The sequence below is a fragment of the Salarias fasciatus genome, chromosome 14, assembly GCF_902148845.1.
Source record: "Salarias fasciatus chromosome 14, fSalaFa1.1, whole genome shotgun sequence".
Taxonomy (NCBI): Eukaryota; Metazoa; Chordata; class Actinopteri; order Blenniiformes; family Blenniidae; genus Salarias; species Salarias fasciatus.
In genome coordinates, this window is record NC_043758.1 from 14,707,759 (window position 1) to 14,719,100 (window position 11,342).

Genomic DNA, 11,342 nt, shown 5'->3' on the forward strand with positions numbered 1-11,342 from the left:
TACAATTTAATTGAGAAGTTACATACGCGATTATAGAGCATTACATATGAGATTATAGAGCATTACTTAAACTATTGTCAGCTCAGACCTAATCTCAGTATGATCCACCTAAATCCATATTTGCTGCGATGTGTCCTTTCTAAGCTCCATAATGCGAAAAAAAAAAAGAATCTTTACTTTTCATTCTTGTATTTAATATTGATTGTGTGAAAGAAAAACACCATCATGTGAAACGCCACAAAAAATGCCCTATTGTTTTTATGACAGCAAATATTTGATTAAAAATGCAATCCATATATTTTTATATAACTACGGTAAACTGATGTGATTTGAATAAGATGGCATATACCAACAAAGCTACTCATTGGCTAACTATTACACTGTTAAAAACACTTTTGATGACATTTCCCATAAATCTTGCATTTTAATCACTAGTTTATGTGACACCAGCATTTAAGAAGATCTAGAAAAGAGTTGTTGTTTTTTTTTTCTTTTCAGGTAAAAAGACAATTATGTGTGACAATATTATTGCAATTTTTAGGAGAAGAAAACAACACAGAACTTGGGCACTAATATTTGCATGCTGCTTTTCGCAGGGCATCAGAAAGACTACCTGGCCATCAGGTATTTCTTTGTGTTTTTCTCAGGCCTCAGAAGAATTATGAAACATTTTGGGGCAAAAATACAGAGAAGTAACCCATAGCTGGAGGCCAGGATTGCAAAGACTTCAACAGCAACAACATATTTCCCAGGAGAGCTGACATAAGCGGGAACAAAGGCCACCCAGACGGCGCAGAAAATCAGCATGCTGAAGGTGATCAGCTTGGCCTCGTTGAAGTTGTCGGGAAGCTTTCTCGCAAGAAATGCCAAGAGGAGACAGGTGCAGGCCAAGAGGCCGATGTACCCCAGGACCAGAGAGAAGCCCACCACAGAGTCCATAGCACACTCCAGAGTGACCTTTGACCCTTGGAAACCCAGATCACGCTGAGGCATTGGAGGGCTGAGGGACAGCCATAGAGCACAGATGAGAACCTGAAGGAAAGTGAATATGTTTTTACAAATTATTTGGCTGCTTCTTATCAACTGAGGTTTCTCATACAATAATAAAAATGATGAAGTACCACTTCCATGCAGTATTCAGTGTTTTCGGTATTCAGTGTATATTTAAATAATGCAGAAATAATATCTTAAAAAAAGTTATTTTAGATAAGTACAGATTAGAAGTGGGATACACAATATTATCGTTAAAAATAATTTTTTAATGTCTTCATTTTAGTTTGTAATTTTACTCAAATTTTATTTAGATTATTACCGGAAATTACCGGATATTTACACTACCCAATGAGAAAATACACATGCCTGCACACCAGTAAAGAAGCATACGCTCCACCTCTGTTGACTCAGCCCAAACCACTTCATCAAAGCTTCAGAACCGGGACGAGCTGAGCGGAAAACAGCCAGAACCACCATGGTTTTCACAAGGAGGCAGGATATACAGAGAACAAAGCTGATCCCAAAGGCGGCCTGCTGGAACCGGCACGACGAGACCGACGGATGGCCGATGAACACCAACGAACAGAGCAAGCAGAGTTTGAGAGACAGGAGCAGCAGGAAGCTCAGCTCTGAGTTGTTGGCTCGTACCTTGAGGAGGGGAACGATGACAATTTGAGGCAAAGAAAGCACAATCCACACCATTTTACCCGATGCTGTTTTCTCACCATCGGTGTTTGACGGTACTTCAGAAAAACCACAAACACAGCTGCGGTCACAATGGCCCCAGACACAGCGGCAGTGGTGAGTGTAACGCCCAATGTCTCATTAAAGGAAAGAAAGTCCAGCTCTTGACGGATGCAGACTGTTCTTTCATCGTTGGACCAGAAATCAGGTGGACACTGCTCACACTGGAAGGAACCTATAAGGGGAAAAAAATAGGGAGTGTAACAACATTAAAAGGAAAAAAAGAATCACTAATTGGGAAGATTAATGGACCTAATTTAATGTTCTCATTTTCTCACCAGTTGTATTGCTAATCTCTCCATCAGCACATGGGATACAGTCAAAGCAGCAGACAGGTTCTCCCTTCCTGTTGGCCCTGCGAGTCCCTGGAGGACAGCTTTCACTGCACACTGAAACAGGCACCTAACCAACAAGTCCGGTGATACTACAACATTTACTACCTGCAGACGGAGGATTTGTGCAAATTATTCATCTACCTGACTGGATCCTGCGCTCCACTGAACAGCCGATTCATTAAATTGAAAATCAAACCCGTCAACATGTCCAATTAAAACCATTTTCAGCGGCCCCTCGGGTGTTTTCTGCCAGTTGATCAGGTCGTACTTGGCTGGAGAGTCAGCTCCTTGGAAATGGAAGAGGTCACCCTGTGGGGTGGTGACCTTCACTTTGCTCAAGTGCTGCAACACCTAAACATCGCAGACACAAATATACGTTATTAAAAAATGCCCTTTTTCCATTTTAATTTTTTATGCACAAATACTAACCCAATCCATTGTGAAGGAATTGTCATTTTCTCTTGAAAATGTTGTTGTCAAAACATAACATAACATTTAAAGTTATGTGACAAGATATAAAATTTGGAACTCGTGCTGCATTTTTGTTGTACCAACAACACATTCAGTAACATCAAGTAGTGATTCTTCTTTATGTCACTCTTGTTGAGACATTTTGATCATACATTCAAACCTAATTTAATCAGATGATAATGTGCTGGAATTTTGTGTTCAAGACTTAATTCAAAAGTGTTAGAAGCTTTTTATTTATGTATTTTTCTTGTTGAAGAGATGACAGTGATGATTGTTTTTACTTGTCGGGGTTTGATTTGCTCTGGCGAGGAGCAGCGTGTTGTGTTGTTTTCATTAGGACTGTCTTCGTTTGAGCAGGAGAGGATGCTGTGAAGGGCGTGTGCTGCTGCGTAAACTGCCAGGTAAACATTATACGCCACTCTCAGCTGAGAGGTGTCGGTAAAAGGATGCCACCCTCCCTCCAAAGTCTCCGCTCCACTGCACGGAGGCAGAGCTGCTTTCTGAAAAGAATCTGATCTGGGCTCTTGAGTGCAGCCAAATTCTTTTTCCCAGAAATCTCTCAAAAATACATCTTCAGGATTCTGAATGGGGTGTAGCCCTCTGAGATATTTTCCAAATCCAGGTATAGTTGAACTCCGAATGGCCACTCCTACAACACCACGAGCAACCTCGGAGACAGTCATATCTTGGAGAATATCTTCACTAGTGCTCCAAGCCTCACTGGCTACAAACTGCCTGTCAGTCACCTGTGGTGAAAGGACATTGACATTAAAAAAAGAAGAAAAAAATACTTCAATGTTATATCTTTATGTCTGTGTTCCATTTTAGAATTCCATTTTAGCTTTCTGTGTAAACAGTGTGTTAAATCATCTATGAAATATCTTAAAAACAATTATTTATCATCCAGTTCCTCTTTTCATGAAAACAATGGGTTCAGTGGTGTTAGACGTCTCCCTGGGCCTTTCTTTTGTCATAGTATATCAGGGTGAGGGTTAATGGAGTCAAGTTATTGATAGATTGACTGTTGTGGCATGCTATAAATTGGAAACGTGTGCTCTGCAAGTCACCAACTCAAGAGTTTAGAAGCTGAGCTGACTGTGGGCTGTTGGCTGAAAGTGTTATTATGATTTCAGTTTTGGCAATTATTACTGTTTCATATTCTTTTATTATAACTGGGTGGAAACTGACCTAAAAACACAAAGGTCTGAACTTTCACCAAAGCATTTTCTTGTTCAGTAAAATATATATTTATTTAAACGTTGTTTTACTAAATGGAAGTTCCTGGTAAAGTCAAAACATCTCATGCATTTGGAAATGAAAATGGATCAGTGCCAACCCTAGGAAGGTAGCAGAATGCAAATTACTCACATTTATTTTGGCGAGTTCCTTAAACACCTTCTTGACATCTGTATACCAGCAAAAGATGAGAATCACCCTTGCAGTTGCAGCTTGAATAGTGAGTGCAGCTTGTTTAGCATCAGTCTCAATGGTTTCTCTGTGGACTTTTTCGATGAACTCCAAACAGACTCCTTTACCCTCAACTTCCTTCTGAAATACCTGACAGATGTGAGTGATTACAACATGTATATTATAGTAGTAAATGACTATTTGCAATATTAGATTTTTCTATAATTTAAGCACTTGAAGGATCGCGCTTTCTCTTTCATTGTTTGAACACAATCACAATAAAGATTCTCAATAATGCAGCATGACCAAATCAGAAATACATACCTGCATGGCCAGTTGACCATAGGCGTTGTTCATATGCACAGCTCCTATCCATGTCCATTTGAAACGTATAGCCAGCTGTGCGATGGCACGAGCTTGATAAATATCACTGGGAATAGTTCGGAAGAAATTTGGATACTTGGATCTGTCACTAAGACAGGGACAGGTCGCCAAGTGACTGATCTATGGAAAAACATTCACTTCAGTGTTTTATTTTGGTTTTTTTTTCCAACAACAGAAAAAAAATCTACAGGTAAAGATACTCACAACCGGTACAGAGAGAGGTCCAAGGATCCTGGATAGCATAATACTTACAGTTGATGTTGTTGGACCAATAATCAAAGGAATGCCTTGAAGGTCAAACGACAGTAAGTAACTGTTTTTCTGTATGAGGACATTATAACCATACAACCATTCAAACCTGCCATGGCTCCAGTTTTTTCATATGATCCAAAAGGAGCTGCCAAGTTGCAGTCGTGTGTGTCTCCTCCGACTAGTGTCAGTGCGCTTTTCATAGCCCAGGGGTATCGGCCGCAAGTATCAAACACTTGATAACCAAGCTTCACTCCCGGTAATAATGTGCTGTTGAGATTGATTTCCTCCACCGCAAACAGCATAGCATAAATGTGTTTCAGTGATTCCAAATCTAAGCTGAAATCAAAGAAAGACAATGACATGAAGAATTAAAAGATAAAAACTGCTCAGTCATTCAAAGTCATAATAAATGAAATGATAACATGGTCTATAAACATTAAAATAGAAATGTAGCTGTGGATTACTTAGAGCAAGGTTTGTAATCTGGCATCCTAGTGAAGTTGGACTCTTGAAATGACGGTGTGTGATACAGATTAAAAAGTCCCCCAAAAATCACTTCTCCATCTTGGAAGAGACCCTTGTTGCCTGCTGCGCCCCAGCGGTAGCAAGCATTCGTCTCAACATATCCGAGCCCCAGCTCTCTGCCCCACAAACCGAGCAGCAGGAATAAGATCGAGGAGTGTCGCTGAAAGAAAGTCATGTGCACAGCAGTTCTGAAAATTAACCACCGGCTGTCGTGAACTGCGAAGCAAATTTAGTCAATATAAAACACAGTTCACATAAATCTTCTAAAAAACACTTTTCTTGTTAATGCTAAAAAAAAAACATTCTATAATCAAAAAAATGTTGCCACTGCAAGCAAAACATCTGTGAGAAGGATTAGCGTGAAAGTATCTCCACCAACACAAGTCTCATCCTCTCTGCATGTGAGGTGTTGTTTGTTTTATAGAGACAGTTGATCAGATGAATCAAACAACGAAAACCACAGAGTGATCCCCTACCTTGAGTTGGGTGACGTTGACAGAAAGTTTGTGTGTGTGTGTGTGTGTGTGTGTGTGTGTGTGTGTGCCTACTGTGTAATCCTTTTGACAACAACAGTGTCTTATAAAAAACGCTATAAGGTTTAAGCTGGTGGAGAAAATGTCTCTCATTGCAGTGTTTTGTATTATCTGAGGTTAACATTAAAAATATTAAATGCACATGTGGAGTTAGCTTGAATCGTGTGGAACTGTTGAATACTTTGCAAGCATAAATGCTTGCATGATAGCTAGTGGTTAAACTTGGGTTTTTTTGATTGGGAGGGTCGTGTTTGTGTGAAGATCAAGTAGAAGAATGTGCTTTTCTCAGGAATTTGAGGGCTGTTTGTTTTGAAGTTGCATTAAAGTTTATGAAGGGCTAATTAAGGAAAGCGGGCTGATATGATCAAATGGTTCCAACGAAAAGGCCTTCAGGAGATGACAACTGCTAATGGAGTTGGATGGAATGGATGAAGAAGCAGAAAAGTCGAAGGCCCTCATTTATCAAAGATAAAGGTCCAGAAGTCTGAGAGCTGAAAGCTCTGCCTCCCGTTCCATTTTTAGAGAACCTTGGAACCTCTAATCGGCCAGCAATCTGAAAATGAAGCATTTCCCTCGGGCAATATGGGACTAAGAGCTCTTTGAGATATGATGGGGCCAGTGAAGAGAAGCTGATATTGGGGTGATGTGATGTCTTCTGCTGGTTTATGTCAGAACTCTTGCTGCAGATTTTTTTCTTTTAACCTGTTCTGTCCAGCATGGAAGCAGCAGAGTGGCTGCTTTTATGTGCCCGACAGATTTGACCATTGATTGTTGCCCGCTATCTGAACTTACCTTTAATTAATATGACCACACATGTCAAACATTGTCTAATCATGTAGTATGGTTTTGATCTATTGTTAAACATAAACATTGTTTACTAAACTTAACTTTCACCAGCCTCTACAGATTACCTGAAAAACACTTGACCATGCTAAACTTAAACAGCTGAAGATATGCTTTTTTCTTTTAACCAGGTAAAATTGAATTGAGGAGGCACTCGGGAGGGAAGAAACCACAGCTGTGTCATCATTCACCTAAATTATTGCTATTTTCACAAGCAATTACATCCAGTTACAGCAATTTAGTCCCGATGGGAGAAGGTGGCTGTTTTTGCAGAGTGCAGATCATTCAAAACAAAAAAGTTTGAGAGGAAAGTTGAGCTGGTGGTGGTAAAATAGTGGCAGTACACAATAGCTTAATGCCATTTAACTGAGAGGTTACATACGCGTAAATGAGATTATAGCGCATTATGTGAGAGATATGGACAGTTTGTGCCATTTCAAGAGTGAGTGAACCATTGTAAATGTTTTTTTTGCTGTTCACAGGCACCCCATATTTGTTTAATTCATATCCTGTGTTTTTATTTCATTTTATTTCATTGTTTCTGGAAGCACCGGATGTCATTGAATGCCTCTCAGAAAAACGACTGTCCTTGAACTAGACACAGAGTGTCGGAGAGCAGTTGAAGCTGATGAGACTATTGAAGCTTGTTGGGAACTGACAATAAAATCTTCTACAAAATATCCATCCCGTGGATCTTCATTGCCGGGGACTACGGGAGCAACATCTTGGCGAGCCAGCCAGGAGATTGGTTTTCAAACGGACTTGGAGCGTGAGTGGAGGAGAGCAAGCTAGTAACATTAGCGGCTAACGTCGACTCGCTGCCGCGCTGGAAAACCTTTCTCCTTAAACGAACCTAGATTTGGACTTTCTGAAGATAAACTGTGAGTACCAAAATGGATATGGAAACTCTGAGGGATCAAGTTACCGTCGCACTGTGTCACAGAACCAAGGATCAGCTTGTGGAGGTCTGTAACTTGTTGAAATGTATTACGGATGAGAAGATAGAGGAGTCACTGAAGAAATCAAACCGCAGAGATGTAATGAAAGTGATTGAACATAAACTGGACGAAGTTGAGAACAGCTACAAACTAGATGAGGCCGTCCAATATGTCAATGAACTTTTATCAGCTATGAGTGCTTCTGAAACTGGGCAAAAAGGTGATTCTGGCAAATGGCGTTTTTTTTCCTGCCCTGGCTACCAAGCTAGCAGGTCCAGAGAGCCTCTGAGGGACTGCCAGGCGGGAGAGAAGCATAAAATGGCGCCTGCCACGCCGTTCGAGAGCCAGAGCACCTCAGCTGGGAGAGTCCCAGAAGTGACCATCCGCTGAGAATTCCGCATCAACGGGCAAATAGGTAAAGGCGGACAGCGTGATAAGCTGTCATACACCAACCTGCTCCATCAGATGGAAAGCGGACTTCGCAAGGGCCACTGTGAGTCAGAAGTAATTGAAGCCGTGATCAGAGCCATCAGCCCTGGACTCAAAATCAGAGACATGCTTGAACTTAAAACGGATTTGACCCTCACTCAGCTGAAGACAATATTGAAAGGACATTACAGAGAAGATGATGTTTCAGACTTATTCCAAAAGCTGATGAACATCTCTCAGGATCCCAAAGAGTCCCCTCAGGACTTACTCTTCAGGGCCATTGAACTGAAAGACAGGCTGCTGTACGCCTCAAAGGGAAAATAAGTTGACCACTTTGGTGCAGACCTGGTCAAAAAGAAGTTCTTGAGGTCAGTGGGAACTGGTCTTTTGAATAACAACATCAAGTTCCAGCTTAAATCACTTCTCGACAACCTGGATGTGACTGATGAAGCTTTAATTGAGAGACTGAATGAAGCGGCCAACCTCAAAACAGAAAGGCTGATGAAGTTAAGAAGGAACAATAATAAAGCACCCAAGATCAAAGAACTGCTGACGCCCGATGAACCATGCAGCAACCAAAAAAACAGTGCAGCCCCAACCTAGGAGAACACAAAGATGGACCGGGCCTCCACAGAAGTAACTGCCCTAGTTGCTGAACTCAAAGCAGAGGTGGCTGAGGTGAAGCAGATGGTCCAGGCTTCCCTTAATCCAAGCAAGTTCCAGTCCACAAAGAATCTGCCAGAAGATGTGTGTGCCAGGAGGAGGAGAGGCTGCAAGACCTGCCAGAGCAACGGGGAAGGGGACAACTGCACCCACTGCTTCAAGTGTGGCCAATCTGGTCACATCTCCAGAGGATGCAGAGCTCCACATCCACCACAGGGAAACGACAGAGGGCCACTGTCACGGGACCAGCAGTGACCCAATCACCTCATCAGGAGTCCCGTCATTGCTGCAACTGTCGACAGGAGGAGCAACGTGAGACGCCGCTTCGGACTTGTAAAGGGTGCTCTACAGCAAGATACTGTTCCAAAACATGTCAGACACATCATTGGCAGGAACATAAACACATATGCAAAGCAGTGAAGGTAGTTGAACAGTATTTGGATGAGAAAGAGCAAAACAGGTGGTCATCACATATTGGGAGTGTCAATACGCCGGTGAAAAAGCAAGGGAGAAAACTTATCAGACTCATTGGTTAGCGTAAGATGGTCAGATGTACTTTTGATCAGATTCCAGTGACACGACTGTGGGACACAGGTGCACAGGCAACTGTAATAAATGACAAATGGAGAGCTGAGCACTTACCCTATACAACTCTTAGAGGGATAGAGGAACTCTTAGGACCAGAACCTTTAAATGGGCTAGCTGCTGACAACACAGAGATACCTTTAATTGGTTGGGTCTCAGTCCAGTTTAAATTGGCAGGTGCGGATGTGTCCAGCTCCAGTCTTTTAGTGCCTGTATTGGTGTCAAGTGACCCTCATGTAGCTCAAGATCCTATTATAGGATATAATGTGATAGAGGCACTCCTTAATGAGAAACAGAATGGAAAAGATAATGCTTGTGCTATGAATATCGTGAGCCATGCTTTTGATAATGACATTGTCTCTGCTAAAACTTTTGTCCAGCTGATGCACGCCAGTCAAACCGCCAATGTAGAGACTTGTGTTAAAACGGGACGAGGGAAAGTTGACCTTAGTCCAGGTGAAGTTGCCATCCTTTGTTGCCGAACACGCATGCCTGCAGAGGAGGACACAGCAATGCTGTTCTGCCCGAATGTAGATCAAACGTTGCCGGAAGGACTTCGTATTCAGGAGGTACTGTTTAAAGCAAAACGGGGTAACTCAACTGTAGTCCCAGTGTCTGTCACGAACACAACAGGCCATAGCATCACATTTGGACCACATGTTATTTTGGGACACATTGAGGGGGTTAAAGCGATTCATTCGGCTGCCCTCCAGCCCATCAAAACACAAACTGACAAAGTGCTGAGTGATGCAGATGTTAAAGTCTCATCATCTCCAAAAAGTGCCTTAAATGACACATGGGATCCTCCTGTATCCTTAAATCACCTAAGTGATGAAGAGCAGAGCACAGTGAGGGAGATGCTCAGAGAGGAATGTAGAGCTTTTGCTCGAGATGAAAATGACGTAGGCTGTATTCCCTCCCTCCGCATGCATATCACTTTCAATGACAAGACGCCAGTTCAAAAGACTTACATCAATGTGCCGAAGCCTCTGCACCAGGAGGTGAAAGCATACTTAGAGGACTTGATCAACAGGGGATGGGTCACAAAATCTAAATCGCCTTATTCTTCACCCATAGTTTGTGTCAGAAAGAAGTCAGGGGAACTCAGACTCTGTGTGGATTATCGTGAATTAAATCGCAAATCCGTGCCAGACAGACATCCTATTCCTAGGATACAAAACATGCTTGGTAGCCTGACTGGTAGCTCCTGGTTTACAGTACTGGACCAGGGGAAGGCGTATCATCAGGGGTTTTTAGACGAAGAAAGCCGGCCTCTCACAGCATTCATTACACCCTGGGATTTATATCAGTGGGTCAGAGTCCTGTTTGGACTAAGCTCCGCCCCAGCTGAATTTCAGAGAAGTATGGAGGAATGTCTGTGGGGCTTGAGAGATGATATTTGTCTGCCCTACCTTGATGACAACTTGGTGCACAGTAATTCATTTCAGGACCATATTGAACATGTGAGAGCAGTGTTACAGCGATACCAAAAACATGGCATCAAACTTACTGCAAAAAAGTGTGAACTGTTCAAGCCAAAAGTTCGATTCTTGGGCAGGATTGTGTCAAAAGAGGGTCATAGTATGGATCCAGCAGAGATTGCTCCAGTACTGGCACTGAAAGAAAAGCGACCTTGTACAGTGAGTGAGGTGAGACAAATACTGGGCTTCCTGTCCTACTATAGGACATACATTCAAGATTTTTCACGAATAGCCAAACCCTTATATGAACTGCTGGCTGCTCCTTCAGTTTCAGACTCAAAAGAGACAAAATATCAGAAAAAGAATAAGAAAAGTAAAAACAAACAGGCTCAAGGACAGCTGCCCTTATCCGCCCCTGTCAAATGGACTGAGACTCATCACCAAGTTTTGGAATGTCTGGTTGATAAACTGTCTAATCCTCCTATTCTAGGACACCCAGATCTGAACCAGCCTTTTGTGCTACATACCGATGCTTCTCAGGCAGGACTGGGAGCTGTGCTTTATCAGCGTAGCAATGGAAAGCTGAAAGTAATCGCCTATGGTTAGATAACATTAACTCCACCTGAGAAAAATTATCACATGCATGCAGGTAAATTAGAGTTCTTAGCACTAAAGTGGGCGGTCTGCGAGCGTTTCAGAGATTATCTGTTTCATGCACCATCCTTTGTGGTTTATACAGACAACAACCCGCTCACATATGTCTTAACAACAGCAAAATTAAATGTATCCGGTCAACGTTGGGTAGCAGAACTGGCAGAC

The 11,342-nt window shown here is 42.2% G+C and overlaps 1 protein-coding gene across 1 annotated transcript; it reads right to left on the reverse strand.

Moving 5' to 3' along the window:
• Nucleotides 1–609: 609 nt before the first annotated feature.
• On the reverse strand, nucleotides 610–4,699 carry LOC115400759 (extracellular calcium-sensing receptor-like). Its single transcript, XM_030108779.1, has 7 exons — nucleotides 4,693–4,699; nucleotides 4,539–4,621; nucleotides 2,214–2,423; nucleotides 2,016–2,139; nucleotides 1,719–1,912; nucleotides 1,360–1,641; nucleotides 610–1,032 (listed from the first exon to the last, which is right to left on the reverse strand). The coding sequence occupies exons 1-7, from the start codon at nucleotides 4,697–4,699 to the stop codon at nucleotides 610–612; spliced, it is 1,323 nt and encodes a 440-aa protein (XP_029964639.1).
• Between the last annotated feature and the right edge of the window lie 6,643 nt (nucleotides 4,700–11,342).

What these genes read in the sequence shown, in the direction of transcription:
- LOC115400759 (XM_030108779.1), bottom strand. An exon ending in GACCTCTCTCTGTACCGGTT is followed by an intron (nt 2,424 to 4,538) that starts GTGAGTATCTTT and finishes TGCGATGTTTAG; the next exon opens with GTGTTGCAGCACTTGAGCAA. An exon ending in AGTACCGTCAAACACCGATG is followed by an intron (nt 1,642 to 1,718) that starts GTGAGAAAACAG and finishes CCCCTCCTCAAG; the next exon opens with GTACGAGCCAACAACTCAGA.